The 19,431-nt window shown below is 41.1% G+C and overlaps 1 protein-coding gene across 1 annotated transcript in view; it reads left to right on the top strand.

The window, feature by feature from the left end:
• LRRC2 (leucine rich repeat containing 2) overlaps positions 1–17,226 on the top strand; it is a 43,166-nt gene extending 25,940 nt beyond the window's left edge. The window contains exons 5-10 of the mRNA XM_045991543.1: positions 1,737–1,893; positions 2,617–2,753; positions 6,813–6,958; positions 8,580–8,735; positions 12,391–12,527; positions 15,191–17,226. Coding sequence (XP_045847499.1) covers positions 1,737–1,893; positions 2,617–2,753; positions 6,813–6,958; positions 8,580–8,735; positions 12,391–12,527; positions 15,191–15,240 — 783 coding nt within the window. The 3' untranslated portion in view covers positions 15,241–17,226. The remainder of the gene's footprint in view (positions 1–1,736; positions 1,894–2,616; positions 2,754–6,812; positions 6,959–8,579; positions 8,736–12,390; positions 12,528–15,190) is intronic.
• The last annotated feature ends 2,205 nt before the right edge of the window (positions 17,227–19,431 follow it).

The raw sequence follows: 19,431 nt of genomic DNA, 5'->3' as shown, positions 1-19,431 counted from the left end.
CCCTCTGAGGTCGGCAGGTGCTGGGGTCCTGGCGGCCCTCCCCAGGATGGCACAGCCTTTAAAATGACTACTCCTGCGGTCTCTCCCCCAGATCTTTAAAATCACTCTTTGCCTTTTTTTTTTTTAAATGAACCGAGCCTTTCAGGTAACATCCTCTGGTAGATGGTGACAGATTTAACTGTTTTTCCTTCTGAGACTGAGGCCAGGACAAAGATGTAGCTGCCCCCACCCTCTTTCTTTCCTCTGGGGTTTACAGGTGGCTTCCTGCCCCCGGTGCCCTGACCTGCTGTTTTGCTTGGGGCAGTATCTCCTGGGCTTGCAGGTGATCTGACGTTTTCTGGTGGAAGCATCACCTGAGTGTGCTATGGGCAAGCCAACTGGTACGATGGTCTCTTTCTGGGGGACGGGGTTCTCTGGAACCTGCCCTTCACCTCTTTTTATGCCCCCAACTTACGGCTGAAGGGACTCCGGGCTCGGAGACTGAATTTGGGGCGGGGATCTTGGTGGGGTGTCCTTTATTGGTCATGTGATCTGGAGGCACTTTACTCCACTTTCATATATTTTCTCTCCTTCTCAGTAAAATGCGGCTAAGGCCTGCCTTAGCTCCCTCTGAGGGCCGTTGTGGGTCCTGAATGAGCCTTGAGACCTACAGTGAGACTTGTAGGCTGCTCTGCCCTCTGAAACTGGAAGAGTTTCTTACGATACAACCTCTAGTCTTTTTCTCCTGCATCCCCATTGTTGAAATCAGTGGGGGCCCTTCTGCAGTTCTAATTAAATACCGCTGGTAAATCATTCTCATGTGTCATTGTCAGACATGGCCCTTGTCTAGCATTTACCCCACAGGGGTTAGCCAGCCTGCCTGGGGAACCTACATCCATAAGCACTTCTCAGCACCTTCGCAATCGTATCCCAGAACCCTTGAGCCCAGGGCAGCCTTGGATTCTGCTGAGTTCCTCTATCACTTCACAAATGACCAGGGAGGTGGTGCGCCTGGAAAGAGGCAGAACCTGGCCCAGCATTCATGTCTCCCCGCTCTCTTTCTGGTGTTCTTTCCTATGAGAGACTCAGAAAAACAGTGAGAAACTTGGCACAGCAACGATTAGATCTTTATCAAGCAACTAGAGAGGGAACCATAGCACACATTTTAAAATCCAGTGCATGGACAGATTTTGTTTTCAGGAGATGTTAAATCAAGTGTGTTGTAAACCAACAGTACATGCCGTGGCTATAGGTGTGAGCCTGGTTATCTGTGTTCACTGGGCATTTGATTTTCGTATGGAATTCACGGCACTTTTGAAATTGGCCAGTCCATTGTTGTGAGATTCATGACAACCCCAGAGTCTTTTTTTTTTTTTTTTTAATATTTTATTTATTTGACAGAGAGAAATCACAAGTAGGCAGAGAGGCAGGCAGAGAGAGAGGAGGAAGCAGGCTCCCTGTGGAGCAGAGAGCCCGATGTGGGGCTTGATCCCAGGACCCTGGGATCACGACCCGAGCCGAAGGCAGAGGCTTTAACCCACTGAGCCACCCAGGCGCCCCACAACCCCAGAGTCTTAAAGTGGTTTCGTGGAGAGGCTGTGCAGCGGGCCAAGGTTAGGTCCGATGCTCTCACCCATGCTGTCTTGCTTCTTGCCTTTCTTGCGAGTGCTCGGTTATACTTGACTTTGCGCACGCCACCACTCGGCTCCGACACCATGAGGAACTAGTTGTGACTGACGTCATTCATTCTGTCTCAGGAGCTCCCGGATTCACTGAAGGAGCAGACGCACCTACAAGAATGGCACATCACTAATACCCTGATTCAAACCATTCCTACCTACATTGAGCTGTTTCAAGCAATGAGAATTCTGGATCTGCCAAAAAACGAAATCTCCCGTCTTCCGGCTGAAATTGGTATGTTCACCAGCAGGAGCCTCCGTGTTCTCGTCTGGCAAGCAGGCAGCTGGTGGGCAGGCTGCGCGGATCATCCTTTCCCTCGTGGCCCAGGACACTGCTGGGCAGGGCTGTTTCCTTTATTCCCAGAGCTGTTAGTTCCTTTGCAAGGTCCCCTTGGGGTGCTGATACCACCATCCCCCCTGCAGGACTCGGCATGGGCAGACATTTGCCAATGGCTCAGACACTAAAAGTCTCATGAGTGAACAATGCTATGGTGAGGAACTTTTTGTTTATTTTCTTTAAGTTTTAGAAAGTTAAGCACACAATACATGTTTATTGCAACCATAAATGACAACCAATTATTCCCATATAAGTTTAGTGTAGCCCATTATGTCATTTTGATCAACATTTTATAATTCTCCATCATTTTTCTGTTCAGATGCAGAACCTTAACATGAAGACTGCAGTGATCGTTATTGCTTCTCTTTCTCTTGGGGTGTGAGGGGCAGAAGATGGGGGCTGCCTATAGTTCCATGAAGGATTAACTAGAGAGTAAGCACAAAATGCTGTGATCACGGACTGACAAGCTGACATTTAATCAAGGGCTTAAAAAACAAATACAAAATTATGTTTCATGTCTCCGCCATCGTCATTACACACATGTTTTCTCTTTGTCTTGTGTTTGTTGTTAAAAGACCTTAAAGGATCTTCCCCATGGATGTTCATTTGTTCCAATGACAGGTCGCTTGAAGAACCTTAAAGAACTCAATGTGAGCTTCAACCTTCTGAGAAGCATCCCTCCAGAATTGGGGGACTGTGAAAATCTAGAGAAACTGGATTGTTCTGGAAACCTAGAATTAACCGAGCTCCCCTTTGAAGTAAGAAAGCAGTCATTTTTGCACTATAATTTTCTTGTATTTGGTTTATGACATGGGATGATCTATAATGTGGGCAAGGCAGTTCACAAGGTAAGAGTCCAATCTTTCTTATATCATGCTTTCTTGACATTTTAATCACCCTATACCAGTGATTAGAAGGTCTTTCAAAATGTTCTTATGCTAGGCCAAGACTGAATTTAAAGTTTGTCAAAAAGAAACAAACAAAACTAGGCAAAACGTCCTGTTTTCATACGAGATATTTTTATTTAATGTCTATTTAATGTCTAAGGCTTGTTGTCTGTGATGCAGATCTGGATTTATTTATCCACAGTGGTAAAATAAATTGGAAATCGTTGGAAATAAAGGGGGTAAAATTTTTAAAAGAAGTTAATATATTCACAAAAACTTGTAGGTAACCAAAACAGTCTTAACAGATAGGATTTTAAAGGTCCATTCATTTAAACAATATTCACTAGTGACTTTTGGTCTGTATTCACTGGTTAAATGATTTAACATCACATTGTTATGTGAAATGGAGCCGCTGAGAGGGAAGAGTGTTGCCAAACAAAACTCAACAGGCTTCTTATGCTGAAGGGAGATAGAGATCTCATAATCCTGCTGGTAAGGAACAGATTGGAAACAGTGTTGCTGGTGTGGTGCTGACAAGGCCTTGGTTGCTGATTAGAGTCCCAGATGGGGTGTTACTTTCCTTGCCTGGAAACTTCTTGGCAGGTGGAAATAGCTGCTTCCAGCATCGCCCCAGGAAATGCCCAACAGTCCAGGTGAGGGTGTCCACCCAGGGGCGTGTCTCCCTCCTTGAGACTGTTCATTCCCCAGGCCTCCCAAGTTTGTTTGTTTGTTTATTTACATAATTATTTTTACATTTTTATTTATTTATTTTGACAGAGAGAGAACGTGTGCTGAAGCAGGGGGAGCGGCAGGCAGAGGGAGAGGGAGATGCAGGCTCTCTGCTGAGCAGGGAACCCAAGGTGGGGTTTGATCCCGGGACCCCAGGATCATGAGCTGATTCAAAGGCAGATGCTTAACCCACTGAACCACCCAGGTGCCCCCAGGCCTCTCCAGTTTAGAAATTGGCAGTATTCTCTCAGTTGTCCAGGCTGGAAGCAAGGCAAGTCATCTTGACTTCTCTTGCTCCTATGCCCTGATTCCACTCTGTAAGTAAGTCGTGTTGAGCGTGACCTTCAGAATAGGTTCTGTATCTGACCACTGCCCAGCACCTTGCCACTGACACCCTGCTCCAAGCCCATGCTGTCCGCCATCTGAACTGGATAGCAGCCTCCTAGGCTTGCCTCTCTGTCCCTTCTCTTTTCCCTTCTCTTTATTGAGATATATTTTATAGACCCCCAGATTCAGCCATAAGTGTACAATTCACCATAATTCACATTTAGGATATTTCTGTCATTCCCTCAAAATTCTGTCTCTCCTGTTTGCAGTTAATCCGCATGAGTTGGCGGATTAGGCAGCCCTAAGCAACCACAAGTTGGGTTTGTTTTTTTCCTGGCAAACAGCAATTACCTTATATTGACATAGGTGGGAGCAAATGTACCCGGGATAGAGATTTTTAGGCTCTTTGCTTTGAATGGGATTCTGTAAATGCACTGTACTTGTTATACTTCCCCATTTGGCTCTGTTATAAGAGCCCACTGACTCTCTTTATATATAACTTCACTATTTCCAGCCTGAATGGTTCTCACTGGACATAAATTTCAACCACCTGTCCAAACTAGGGTTTATTCAAAATAAATAGAAACTATGTAGCTGAAGACAGGTTGTCTCAGCCTCATGTGTCCAACTTGTACGTATCTAAAGGAAATACACAGCACCCAAGGTTCTGGTCTCTACAGACTCAGGAAAGCACCATTTGCCTGGATGCCATATCCAAATGCTGGCCTTAAAACTTTTTTTTTTTTTTTTTGGTTAAAAACATAACGTTACATTTACCACTGTGACCATTTTTAAGTGTATGGTTCGGTAGGGTTTTATGTATTCACATGATTGTGTCTGTCTTCATGAGGTTGCCTTTCACGCAAATAATTGACACAATCCTGAATTCAAGTTCAAACAGACCCACGAATAGAATGAATGACCCATGGAGGGAACTAGCAGGAATTTTGAGACAAAGGTAAAGGTAATGGAACTTCTGTGTAAATGAGTGTTGTATTTATTCTGACTGAACGTCAGATTTTTATCTGGACAGCCCTGGAATTTTCAGGCAAATGTAACTACCTTTCCAAAGAATTTATGAGTGTTTTGTTTTGCCTTTGATGAAAGTAGCTAGTGGGGAATGACTATATCCAGGCGTTTTTCTCCTTGCTAGTTTTATGCCACTGTGATTTTCCTTATTCTAATTTTCACAGAAGTCTTAACTTATTGAGGATATTTAAAGGAAAGAACTTGGGGCAGCTGGGTGGCTCAGTCGGTTAAGCATCTGCCTTCGGCTCACGTCATGATCCCTGAACCCTGGGATTGAGCCTTGCTTTGGGCTCTCTGCTCAGCGAGGAGCCTGCTTCTCCCTCTCCCTCTCTCTGCTGCTTGTGTGTTGTCTCTCTCTGTGTCAAATAAATAAATCTAAAAAAAAAAAAGGGGGAAAGAACTTATTTTTTTACAGTCTAAAAAAATGTACCTTCTATATTTATTGTAAAAAAGAGGAAGACGAGACTGGTGTTAATTCAGTCTTGATTTTTCTGCTGATCTGAGAACACTGGCAACACGGTCAGAGTCTTTAGACTGAATTATGGGCACCCCAAACATCTTTTCTGATGCTTATTTACTGTCCCATTACTGTCCTCACATTCATTTTTAGAAATTCAAAACAAGAGCAAAATTAGAATGTGCCCATTCAAAGGGGTGAGTTTGACCTGTGAGTCACTAAAGCAAATGTAGTAATAGGGAATTAGGTATTATATTAAGGTAAAGAGAGGTATAAGCCTACTGCTTCTTTCTTTTGTAGATCTCATTCATTCCTTCTGTTGGTTCAACTGGCTCCATGTTGCATATTGCATAACAGTTTTGAAAATGTGTTCTGAAGGGCAGCCCAAGTGTTATCTGTGGACTCTGAAAATAAGTCAGTAAAAGGAGCTCCTTCTATACGTCATAGCCATGACCCAACTTACAAACACAAATCCAAACATGAGACACATTTCCTACTTCATTCAATATTCATAGATTTGCATTTGACATAAAAAAAATATGTCCCTAGGTATCCAGTTACCATATTAAAAACAAATAATTATGGAAAGGAGACCTAAAGAGTAGAGATTTTTGATTGCTTGCTCCATCCCTGTATGAGCACAAATGTGAGTCTTTTTAAGATTTGCCGAAACTCCAGGGTGCCTGGGTGGCTCAATCTGTTGGGCATCAGCCTTCAGCTCAGGTCCTGAGCCCAGGGTCCTGGGATGGAGCCCTGCACTGGGCTCCCTGCTCAGCGGGAAGCCTGCTTCTATCTCTCCCACTCCCCCTGCTTGTGTTCCCTCTCTCGCTGTGTCTCTCCATGTCAAATAAATAAATAAAATCTTAAAAAAAAAAAAAAAGATCTGCCAAAACTCCTTGTGGTTGTCTTCAAGTCATTCTGTTTTTTAAGGCTTGTGCTTTTTGTTTTCTGTGACTTTGCACATGCTGCTCCCTACCTGGAGTTCCTTTCTCTATCTTTCCCCCTGTTGAGGAAACCTTAGGACCCAGTGCAAAAACTCCATTCTCCGTGAGATCTTTCCTGACCCTTTCTCTTACCCTACTGTGACATTGGGACATTAGCCCCTTATGTCTGTGCTGCTGAATGCACCCAGTTGAAAACTTCTTCATGTTAGTTCTTGCTACAGTAAATGGCATTGCTCATTTTCAGATGTATGAACTCCTGGTAGGCAGCCCCTGTGTGCCGCCCGGCATGGAGCACGTCGTCAGCACTCCAAAATACATATTCTCCTGATCTGTGTTGCGTATATTCTTAGAAGGGCCTTTGGGAAGAAATATCACCTGAAAATTATTAGTTGAACATACCTGCACATACAAAAGTAATTAGAATATGTTGTTATTCCTTTCTAGTTAAGTAACTTGAAGCAAGTTACATTTGTAGATATCTCAGCAAACAAGTTTGCCAGTGTCCCGATCTGTGTCCTGAGGATGTGTAATTTGCAGTGGTTGGATATCAGCAACAATATCCTGAATGACCTGCCCCAAGATATAGACAGGTAGCTACTTGCATTCTGAAGGTGAGGTGTATGAATTAGTTACTAACGCCTTAAACACCATTTTTAACGTTTTAAACAGGCATAACACACGAATAGTCTTTGAAATCAGTGTATTTTCTAAGAGTTTGTTTCTGGGAAATGAGTTTTGTTCTTTAGATAATGAGACAGTTTCCAGTTTCCAGCCTCATAAGTGTGCGTGTGTATGTATGTGCATTTGAACATATCTCCGTTGTCTTGGTGAGCTTTTAATTCCCTTGAGTCCTCAACAGAATGACATCATTAACTTTACCCCATAGACATAGCAAAGTATCTTATTATATATGGAATAGAAACGTATTGCTCTATGTCTTTATATATATGTTATATAGGGAAGAGGAACATCTAAACTCCATTTAGAATGTCAGTGAGGGTAATTTTTATTGGTTTCATTTAATGATTTATCACACATGGTCTTTCAAGCAAATTGATATGATTAGTAAAGTTTTTCCAAACATATCCTTGTATTTCTTGTTTAAAAAAATAATTGCACTGGGCTCTCTGGCTGGCTGTCAGTAGAGCATGAGACTCCTGATCGTGGGGTTGTGAGTTCAAGCCCCACGATGAGTGTAGAGCTTACTTAAAAAAAAAAAATTACACTGAGCCTGTAAGATCCATTCATTCACTCATTTCATTCATTCATTCATTCCACCAATGATACTAGGCTCCTGTATGGTAGGCCCAGAGTTTAAAATAGTGAATGAAACAAAATATCTGACCTTTTGGGATCCAGAGTCTCCTTTATAAAGATAGAACATAATAAGTAAGTTGTCATGACCCAGAAGCCAAAACTGACTTAGTTCCCAAGGTCACTTACATGACCTTTTTTCTACTCCTGGTATGTGTGTTGTGTATCAGTGCTTTCCAGTTTTGTGAGACTAAGTGGGAATCGTTTTAGTTTGAAACATGAGGCAAACTCTGTGAAATATTTGTAGGCTCAGTCAAGATTTTGGAAATGCATGCAAGAAAAAAACTGGGCGGGGGGGGCAGTCACTGAGTTAGAATAAAATGGAAAACAATAAAACAAATCCAGAGCACATTTTGCTCATTTCCTTTTCATTTGACAGATTTCTTTCCATTTAATTTAGAAAATATGATAGGGGAGGAATACTGGGCTTTCAAGATATATACCAGGAAATATGTGGCCCAGAATTGTTCATTCTTGGCCCCAATTCCAGTATAGTTCCTTTCCCATCCTTTGCTGACCCCTTGGAGAGATGTACTGAGGGTCAGGTCAGACACTTGGAGAGATGTACTGAGGGTCAGGTCAGACACTTGGAGAGATGTACTGAGGGTCAGGTCCTCTCCCGGACTAGTGTATAATGTGCAGTTTGTTATCCTGCTGCTGTATTTGTCTTTGTTTGGTAAGTAAGCCAGGGAAAACTTTAAAAATCCCAAATTGCGTCATCTGGCATAACTTTATTTAAATTCTAAAGTCCATTTATCCTTGTAAGGGTCACATATATAAAATAAACTATGTAGGGATTTCATACCAGAATTTATTTGCCATTTACTTTGTTTTTTTTTCCGCTATGAGGTTAATCCTTATAAGTCTAATCCCCTTATCCCCTTTACTTCTTCTTAGGCTAGAAGAACTGCAGACCTTTCTCTTGTATAAGAACAAGCTGACCTATCTTCCTTATGCCTTGCTTAACCTAAAGAAGCTCACCCTGCTAGTCGTCAGTGGGGACCATTTGGTGGAGCTCCCGACTGCCCTGTGTGACTCATCCACACCTTTAAAGTGAGTAGATCCCCCCTAGAGACTTTTACACACAAGGTAAGGAGGACCTGCAGCCTGGGCGCTCACCTGTCTCAGGAACCAGATAGGATGGTTCTTGGACTCGGACGACCTGATCCTGGTTCACAGAAGTTCCGATGCCTTTGTACAGGATTTTGAAGTTTTTGGCCAATGGCATGAGGAAGTAGATCTCAGAGGATTTCTGGACAAATGCTACTGCTGTTTGAAGAGCGACAAAGCACACGCCCAGGGCTCCCTGGTTGTCTCACCCTTTTTTGGTTTCCTTAAAGAAACCTGTAAACCACCCCAAACTAAGAAAAACCATCCCAGCAAATGTGATACAGCTTCTAATCTGGCCTGAGACATTGAACAGTCTTTCTTACCTTGGAAGGGGACTTGAAAAGCCATAGCACCCTCCCTCCCCTGAAGCTGACTCCAGGCCACCTTGACATGATGCTGCCCCCTCCGTCATGTGTCCAGGGACTCATCTGCCTTAAACACCAGGTGTTTGCTAAAACCATGACTCTAGGGGTGATTTCCCAGAAATGTCCTGTTCTTTCAGTAATAAGTGCTCACCTCATCATAACTCTTCCTCATCTTCCGATCCTGGCAGTAAGATGCATAGCAGACAGAAATAGAGAAGTGAACTATTGCAAAGAGAGAGACTAAATTCATTCCCGTGTAAGCACAAGATGAACAGGGGTATGACATCTTCTCCCCACTGGCCCACCATAGTTCTTCCACCGGAATGAGTCTTGCCCTGCTCTTGGCTGTCCTAGGAATGTCTTTCGGATGCAAGGAGGTCAAAGAGCTCTTGAGTATTTGGAAAGACATAGTTTGTCTTTTCTGGATGAAAAGGCGTTCAAGATGTGATTTCTTTCAAAAATTATACATCAGTGTAATGTAATTCCAACTGTAACTCCAGCGGGATTTCTTTTTTTGGAGTTTGAACAACTGATTGGAAAGTATATCTGAAAGGCAAAAAGTTAAGAACAGCAACAATAATTTTGGGAAACAAGAGTAACAGGACAGAATTTGCCTTACTGAGAATGGCAATATGTTTAAATGTCTAAGACTCAAAATGAGGTGGTGCTAGGCAATGATTTGTAGATGAATTATTAGAACAAAGCGGGTCGTACTGAAAGTGATCCTAATCTGTGATACAGGGATTTTCATAAACCAGTGGGGAAGGTCTGAGTGACTTAATACACCTTTAAGGAAGTTGGATAATTAGGGAAAGACAAAGCCTGTTCTTCCCTTGACAACATCAGAAAGCTTATGGCCTATAGCCATATTTTTGCTGTGTGTCATATAGGGAGACATCTAGAATAAGAGATTAAATATAAAACGAACAAGAAATGCCATGTTAATGATGGTAGATTGACCAGGTGTCAATCTACACTTATCCCTCTTGAGATCCTATTGAGATGAGGAAAAAAATAAAACCTATAAGCCCCCATGATGGAGAAAACAAGGGAAGGCCTTCACAAAAGGAGAGATGCCACACGCTTTGGGAGACATACAGCAGATGGAACAGTGGTGACTGATAAAAATAGAATGGAGTAGGCTCACGCTTAGAGACCAAATCAAGAAATTAAGCCCATTGGCCCTGGAGAACTCTGAAGGAGCATGTGGTCAGAAATTCCAGGTCCAGGCTGGTGCAGATTGAGGCAGGATACTAAAAAACAAAAGGACAATTTCATGTACACTGACGATCCCGCACCTTCTAATCTCCTCCTCAGTTCCACTGTGCAGACCACTCAGCATCTGACCAAAAAGCCTGAGGTGTCCTCTAGGGTGGCCCTGGGGGAAAACCCCAGAGTCTTGTGTTCGGAGACTTCCCAGGGGGACTGACTGGCAGCTGCTTGCCCCCATGCTCACCCATGGTGGGCTGGCACCGGGGCAAACATAGTTTGCACGTGTGGGTGCCCAGCCAACATGCTGGGGTCTCAGCCTCAAACATGAAGGCATCACTGACTCTTTCCAGATAATTGTCACAAAGACATGAAATTTTCAATTTTGGAATCAACCTACAGGCAAGACAGAAATGTTAAATATGGTTTCAGAACAGAATGCGGATGGTATTGGTGTTAACGGTGTGAAAGTGAAAGTACGTGATCTCTGTGAGTGCTTTGAATGCGTCAGAGAATAAGATGGCTTGATGAGTAGATCGAGGGGTGGATAAATGGCTGGATGTGCCATAAAGCAGCTGCAGTAAAATCTTAAATATGGAACCTAATTGGTGGGGACAGGGGTGTTCACTGTAGCGGGTTTTTTTTTTTTTTTTTTTTACACTTTCCTAAATGTTGGAAAACTTTCATAATGGAATGTTGAAAAAGTGAACGTATAGATCATAAAAATTGGGAGGTGGTAGGATTGGGGAATGGAAGAGAAGGAAAGGAATACCTCTGCTTGATTAAACAACATTGAAGTATTAGTCCTGCGTAAAAGAGAGTTCCAGTAGGATAAGTAAAAACAGTGATTGACCCATGAAAGAGATTGCTTCTGGGGGATCTGAGACACAGAGGGTGAGTGAGAGACTATGGTTTTAAATAAAACAGTATCCTTGCAAATTTTAAAATACGTAGAGTTATTACTCTGATAAAACATTGAAGAATGATGAAATACAGACTTTTTTTTTTTTTTTTTTGGATAGGGATGGATGATAAAAATTAACTCAATGAAAGAACTTGCAAAGGGGGCACCTGGGTGGCTGAGTTGGTTAAGCTGACGCCTTTGGCTCAGGTCATAATCCCAAGGTCCTGAGATCGAGTCCTGCATGGGGCTCCCTCTCCCTCTCCCCTGCTCACTCATGCTCTTTCTCTGTCTCTCTCTTTCTCAAATAAATAAATAAAATCTAAAAAAAAAAAAAAGAGCTTACAAAGGAAAAGTTGCATGGATTGATCCACAAAGACATTAAAACTTTTTTGCTTTCTCTGCATTTAGACATTAAATAAAATTACAAGGAAAATGAACTGGGAAATATATGTACTAAAAATAGAACAGGTGGGCTTTATCTTCCACATGTCTAGAGCTTCCACAAACCAATGAGAACGATACCACCCAAGCCAGCAGGGCCCACACTTGCAGCTGGAGACTGTTCAAGGGATTTCCAAGTTTGAATTGAAATAATCACACTGCCTTTCACAGCAAAACATCTTTCAAAACTGTGAGGACAGGAGATCAAGTGTCATTTTAGTTTCTCTCCTTGGGCTTCTTTTTCGGGTAGGAGTATCCCATCTTTTCAGTTGCAAGGATACTGACCATCTGAGTTCTTTATAATTTAACCCCACCTCTTCTTAGAGTTTGATACCATTCACTGGGGAGTAACACCAACCATAGTAGGACACAATCCGGTGTGAACATTCTGACAGAGAGCAAGTGTTAATGTCCACCTCGAGGCCTCTGATGGGGCCGCTGTCCTCTCTGTCCTCTGTCTGTGGCTAAGTAACTCTCATTCCTCCAGCAGGCCTCTGGGCAGGACTGATTCCATAATTTTGTTGGATTATTCCATGGGGCAGTTCCACTGGTGACATCAATATTAAGTGGTCCTCTGTGACCTTCAAGGATAAGTAAGAGGTTGACTTCTTCTAAGAGGAATTCTGTGGTGAAACATATACAAGTGAAAATTTGATATTGTCTGTATTTTCTTGAATAGATTTGTAAGCCTTATGGACAATCCTCTTGATAATGCCCAGTGTCAAGATGGCGTTGAAGTGATGGAAAGTGAACGAGATCGTCAATGCTTTGATAAAGAATTTTTGAAAGCCTATCTTGAAGATGTTAAAGAAAGAGGTATGCTAATCATATTTAAAATTATTTTAGGGGTGCCTGGGTGGCTCAGTCGGTTAAGCATCCAACTTTTGATTTCTGTTCAGATCTTGGGGTCATGACCTTGGGGTTCTGATATCAAGCCCTGCAATTGGGCTCCGTGCTCAGTGCAGAGTCTGCTTCTCTCTCTCTCTCTGCCCCTCTCCTGGCTCTCTCTCTCTCAAATACATACATACATACATACATAAGATCTTAAAAAAAATAAAATTCATTTAAATGAATATATGGAATTCCATGTACTCAAGCAACATGAACCCATAATGCTAAAAAGTTAGTTGGTTAATTGGTTATTTTTCCACATACCATATATATTTATATAATTTATAATATTTATGTATATTTGTATAATTACATATTATATGTAAATTTATATTATATATATACACATAATTTTTTCTTTAAATATCAAATTTTTCTAGTGTACTTGAATACTTGATACATCATCAACTATTTGACAGAGAGGCCTGGAAACATACACTTGGACATTGCCTTACTAACTATACATGAGTTTTTAACAAAATGGCATTGACAAAAGAATATCTCAGTTAATGGGAAAATAAGATTCCATTTCAAAATCCATTTAAATTCAACTTTAGAAAAAGGCGTTTTTTGCATAAATCAAGGTCCACTTGTATGAAAAATCACCGAAGGAAAAAAAGGTGGCAGACTAGTACCTAGATCCGTTTAGCTTTGGTTTCCCACTGGGTGGTGATAATACAGAGGAGCACCGGGAGGTCACAGGACTCAGGAAAGGGTGGGAAGGGATTTCCCCAGGGGCTGTTTCCAAAGCGTTGTAGAAGGTAGAAGCCCTTCCTTCTGCTGCAAGCACACAAACAGGAAGAAGGCGTAAGTCACCCTTTGTTCTTCTAATCACCACCTCCTTCCTTGGTATGGCTGCCCATTCGTAGACTAAGGATGATTGGTCACATTCAGATATTCAGGGGTTTCATGAGAGGAATGAAAAATACTGTTTATTTGGCAAATTAAATTTTTTTTTCAACTAAATTATTAAATCTCTCTGTAGTTACCTCTAATCCATTTGGCTATCCCCAATCTTGAAAGCTGAAATAGTGTGAAATAAATGAGAAATTTATATGAAACATGAAACAAATAGCAGAACCATTTATTTTGTCAAAATTTATTTTTGGGTTGCACAAGTTTCCTCTTGTGAAAACCTTTATTGTTGTATTTTATAGATTTATTCATAATTACATTTTCGAGTTATTGTTTAAAAATACAAGAAAGAATTAGGGAAAATAGGTAGTTAGCTTTGGATCTGTTGGTCAGTGATAAAATAATTTGCTTTGTGAGGTTAACTTCAGTGATAATAGCTTTTGAATTCATTCACTTATTTCTAAATAATTATAATAATTCTGTCTTCCATATATTCATATTGGTTCATATATCACCAATACTCGGCCGGTTTTTTATTTTTATTTTATTTTATTTCTTTTCAATGTACTCAGCTGGTTTTAACCAGAATCCATAGGTAAGGGGAAAAAAAGTAGCTTTAGTGAGTTACGCTGACCTCCAAACTCATGTGATACAAGAATGATGAGCAAGTGAAACCCTTTGCTGGTCCTCAAGCATTAGCGACCCTAAGAATCACTTGCAGGCCCCACCCTCAGAGATTTTGACTCAGCAGCTCTGGGGTAGGACCAAGAATGTGCATTTCTAACAAGGTCCTGGGTGATGTTGGTGCCTTGGGTCTGGGAGCCTCACCTTGAGAAGCATTGGTATAGACCATCCTTTGACAAAATTTGGCCATGAAGGGAGAGTGGGCAGTAACCAGTGGGAAGAGCAAGACTGAGTAAAAGGGTACTTACTAAGATCATGCTCAGTTTAGGAATAGTGCAAGCTTTGCTTATAAACCTTTTTCCCTTCCACCTGGGGTCTTACCTGCTGTCTCAGGTTCTCAGCCATCTATTTCTGTTTTAGTCAATTTTTATTATTTTTAGGGTGATACAGTTTCTCAGATTCTGATGTAGCTGTGTCAGTTTGTTGGAAAGATTGCAGAAGAATGAGGGCTAATAATTCTATCTTAGATCTAAATATTTCTTCTTCTTTTTAAAGATTTTATTTATTTGACAGACAGGGATCACAAGTAAACAGGCAGGCAGAGAGAGAGAGGGGGAAGCAGGCTCCCTGCTGAGCAGAGAGCCTGATGCGGGGCTCGATCCCAGGACCCTGGGATCATGACCTGAGCTGAAAGCAGAGACTTTAACCCACTGAGCCACTCAGGCGCCCCCCCCCCCCCACCTTTTAAAAAAGATTTTATTTATTGATTGAGAGAGTGGGATAGCACAAGCAGGGGAACCAATAGAGTGAGAGGGAGAAACAGGCTCCCTGCTGAGCAGTGAGCCCGACTCAGGGCTTGATCCCTGGACCCTGAGACCATGATCTGTGACCCCTGGTGCCCCAGATATAAATATTTCTAAAGCATGACTAAATATTTGTGAAAGCTGGCTTAATGGTGATAGATAAATCCATTCACCTCCATACTTTAACCTAGGAAGGATAGTAATTTGTTGGTTAACATGAGCAATAGTTTGTAGCTACACTTTGTGGTAAAATGGGGTAAAATTCCCTGTGGGAATGGTTGAGTATTTTTGTTTCTTTTGTTACAGAATCTGTTCCCAGCTATACCACCAAAGTATCTTTTAGCCTTCAGCTTTGATACCATCCATCAGAAGACTGCAGAATCTCCCTGTACTGCCGAGCTATAAATCTTGGTGTCCTGGAATAATGGTTTGCGCTTAAGGACAAAGTCTAGAAACCACAATCATAGTTAGGAAAAATGATTTTCAGATTTCACATTTGTGAATACTTCTCTCAGTGGACTGGAGAATTGATAAATGGGTTTATATATAAAGGTTCATTTACTTGTACTTTTTTCCAAATAACACACCTTTAATATTTTAGAAAATGTGTTATTTTTTTAAATTAATACCTAGAGACCAAAATCTGAAGTTGATTGCACTGTTTTTAGGAATCCAGGGATAAAGGGGTTGTAAAAAGAGCATTTATATGAGGCTAGCCAAATGAGATTTTATTTTGAGAGAGTTTTAATGAATTATTTCTTTTACTGAGAAAAGCTTTCCTTGGGTTAATACAAACTGCTATTTTCATATGTTTTAATTGTATTTTCTAAGTGTAGGGTCTTAGGAAAGACTTTAGGTATAATTTGGGCATTGAAGGTAGAAAGAAGGGCTGGATTGTCTGCTCAGGTATTGGGCACAGGACACTCAGATGGTGCGCCGGTGGTCCTCACAGAGGCAGTGTGATCCTGGCTGGTCCTGGGAAGACTTACATGATCTACATGGATGATCTTCCTATCCTGAGTGGGTACTTCTTGGGTCCCAGGGAGCAGAGGCAGTACCCTCAGGGAGCCCTCCTCCAAGGTGGCTGTGCAAGGTAGCAGGGATGACTAGTCTATACCAATGGGGACGCCCTAGCAAAGCTTCCTGACAGGTGCCACAGGAGAATTCCTGCTGCAGCCCACAGGGAGCTCATGAGACTGTTTTTTGTTGGCAAAGATGGGAGTCATGATAGGGCTTTGGACTCCTGTATCACATTTGATTTGGAGAGAAATTGTACAAATACCTATTTTTATACCACTATTTTAGGCTAGAGGAAACAGGATTATGAGTTGAAGATAAGCTTTAATAAGCAGCTTCTGTGGTTAAGAAAGAAAAAGTGCATATATTCACGTTTATTCCTATATGAATTGACTCCTACATGGTCTAGTTCAGTGCTGTCCAGTAGAATTTTCTGCAGTGATGGAAATGTTCTGTATCTGCGCTGTCCAAATGTAGTGACCACCAGACACACATGCTTTTTGACTACTTGAATAATGACTGATATAACTGAAGAACTTTTAATTAGTTAAGAATTTTTAATTAAATTTAAATTTGGATTGCCACAGTGGGGGTGCCATATTGGACACATAAGTCTAGCCAGTTGGGTTTTTTGGGAAGAAACGAAGGGTGATTTTTATTTTGTTTTATCCGAACAACAATCTGTCCCCAAAGGGGCCACTATTGACACCCTCCATATTTTGTCTTGATAGATTTAATCATAATTCCCAGTGTTTTATCCTCAACAGATGCAAACCAAGCAGAGCATTCTAAAACCATATAGTAATGCTTCAGCAGAGGATTGCCTCAAGTTAAAAACAAACTCTGAGAAGTAGGTTAAGAGATGAAAAGAGTAGGAAAATGAGAAATCACTTCAACTGAACCTCAAACAATTGTATTCTTCTTTTAAGTCTTCAAAAATGGCATTGAAATTTATTAGTTGTATTACTTAAATGATTTTGAAATTTCATTTCATGCCAAGGTATACATTGTATTTAGCCAAATGGAAAATGAATCTCAAAAAGGGGCAAATAGGGGCTTTCACATAAGTTGTCCATGATCTATGTAAAATTTATTTCAATAAAACCAGTCTTTTGTGCAAAAACCCTGTATTGGTGCTACATTTCCTTCCTAAACAAAGGAAAAACTATTGCACCGATACATAATTATTTCATGTCACATAATATCCCATACCCATATATTATTTGAATATAATGTGTGTAGAAATACTATTTAATTTATTCATGTATGTGTAAAAATGCAGCAAGATTATAAGGCATCCTAGTGGCAATATCATAGAGATTTGAAAATTTTACATAATGCATAGGGACTGATTCATAATTTGGAAAAGGAATTTCCATAGTGGGATATATGTATGAGCATTAAAGCACTATGAATAAAAGAATAAAATGTAATTCCTAGGAGAAAAATGTTCTGGTCCCAAAAGCTTATTATTACACCCGTTTTTCAGACGTCGGACATTGAGGGGCAGAGATATTTAGGTAAAATCATCGAGTAGTGCATTTTAATCACCAGCAAGAACCACACCACATTTCTTGACTGGAGGTTTCTAGAATGACCAAGAAGCCTTTGCCAAACACCAGTTTAGAGTAACTTAATGATCATGGCTAACAGTAAGCTGCAGAAATCAGTTACTGTCTTTCCTTCTTTGCCTCCCTTCCTGCCTCAATGCATCTCTCTCTTTTTTTTTTAAGATTTTATTTATTTATTTGACAGACAGAAATCACAAGTAGGCAAAGAGGCAGGCAGAGAGAGAGGAAAGGAAGCAGGCTCCCTGCTGAGCAGAAAGCCCGATGTAGGGCTCGATCCCAGGACCCTGGAATCATGACCTGAGCTGAAGGCAGAGGCTTTAACCCACTGAGCCACCCAGGCGCCCCTCAATGCATCTCTTGAATCTCTCACTACTCCTGAGTGGGAAGGAAACGTACTCTGAGGTGCTGTGTTGTGGCGGGTGTAGGTTTACGTAATTCTCATTTCCCGAGTCCTGATTCGTAGGGACAGCATGTTGCCTAGCCTTTCCCACTCTCCTTGTCAGTAGCAGTATATGTTATCAGGGTAACTTTTGATCATGTAGTAACACTTCTTGGAATTTTAAAGAACTTTCCAATTCTTTCCTAAAATTAAAGTTCTTGGCGCAAGTCTTCAATGAGCTCACAGATCATTCAACACCTGCTTCCCTTCATGTCCTAATGATCTAAATTTTGTTCTCTAGTTTGTTTTCCTTATTGATATACTCCAAATCATTCCACCCATCCCAGCCTATCTTTGAATACTATAGAGTCTTTCTGGGGATATCGGCAGATGTTTTGCATCTTCCTGTATCTGCCATGTCTTTATTGTATAAACGTGCATACGTGCACGCACATTCCAGTCTCTTCTTGAAGCTGATCAGCACTGGGACTCAGGGAGCTGGGATAGCAAGGCCAGCTCTTTTACTAATGCACCATATAATCTTGGGAAAATCACTTCACCTTTTACCCACCTATAAAATATAGAGTAGCAGAAGACGATTTCTAAGGCTGATTCCATCTTTAACATTTTATGACTTGCCTTCCACTAAGAACCCCTTTTTATATTAATGACTCAGCATTTCCTCCCTACCTCACTGGTCACTCAGCTTCCAGCTCTGTATGGGCGCTGGGCATGCTTGTTCCTTAGGCATGTGTTTGTAACTGTCTTGTCTACTATTACATGTTAAGCTTCTGGAGTTTGCTAAATAGGTAGACTGTGCCCAAATATTTGAAAATGAATAGTGAGTCTGTGAAGAACCGACCCACACATTTCTGTTGTGTTCCCAATACTTCCATCTATGCTGAGAAGTACAAATATTATTTTTGATATTGCCTCAAAAGAGGAATCATCCATCAAAAAAATTTACATTTTCTAGAAATCTAAATAGAAGATACAGTGAGATATCACCTCACATCCTTAGGTGTAGCTATGATTAAAAACCAAAACCGAAACCAAAAAAATAAATCCCAGAAAATAATTATTGGTGAGGATATGGAGAAATTGGAACCCTTGTCCCTGTTGGTGGGAATGTAAGATGATGCAATTGCTGTGGAAAATAGCATGGCAGTTCCTCCAAAAATTTAAAGGAGAATCAACAATTCCAGGTCTGAGTATTTTGAAAGCAGGGTCTCAAAGAGCTTTTGACACCCATGTTCCTAGCACTGCTGGTCACAATGGCCAAGAGCTGGAAGCCTCCCAGATGTCTACAGGTGTGTAGACAAAATGTGATATATATGTATCATGGAATGTTATTCAGCCTTTGAAAGGAAGGAGATCCCGTCACATGCTAAAACATGAATGAAACTTGAGGACGTTATGCTAGCTGATATAAACTAGTGACAAGAAGACAAATATTATATGAGTCCACCTCTATGAGGTCCTCAGGGTAGTCCTATTCATAGAGAAAGAAGAGTGGGCATTAGTAGGGACGAGGGACAGGGAGAAAATGTGAATTGTTGTTTAATGAGGATAGAGTTTTA

The sequence above is a fragment of the Meles meles genome, chromosome 20 (assembly GCF_922984935.1).
Source record: "Meles meles chromosome 20, mMelMel3.1 paternal haplotype, whole genome shotgun sequence".
Lineage (NCBI taxonomy): Eukaryota > Metazoa > Chordata > Mammalia > Carnivora > Mustelidae > Meles > Meles meles.
This window is presented reverse-complemented; position numbering and strand designations above follow the sequence as displayed.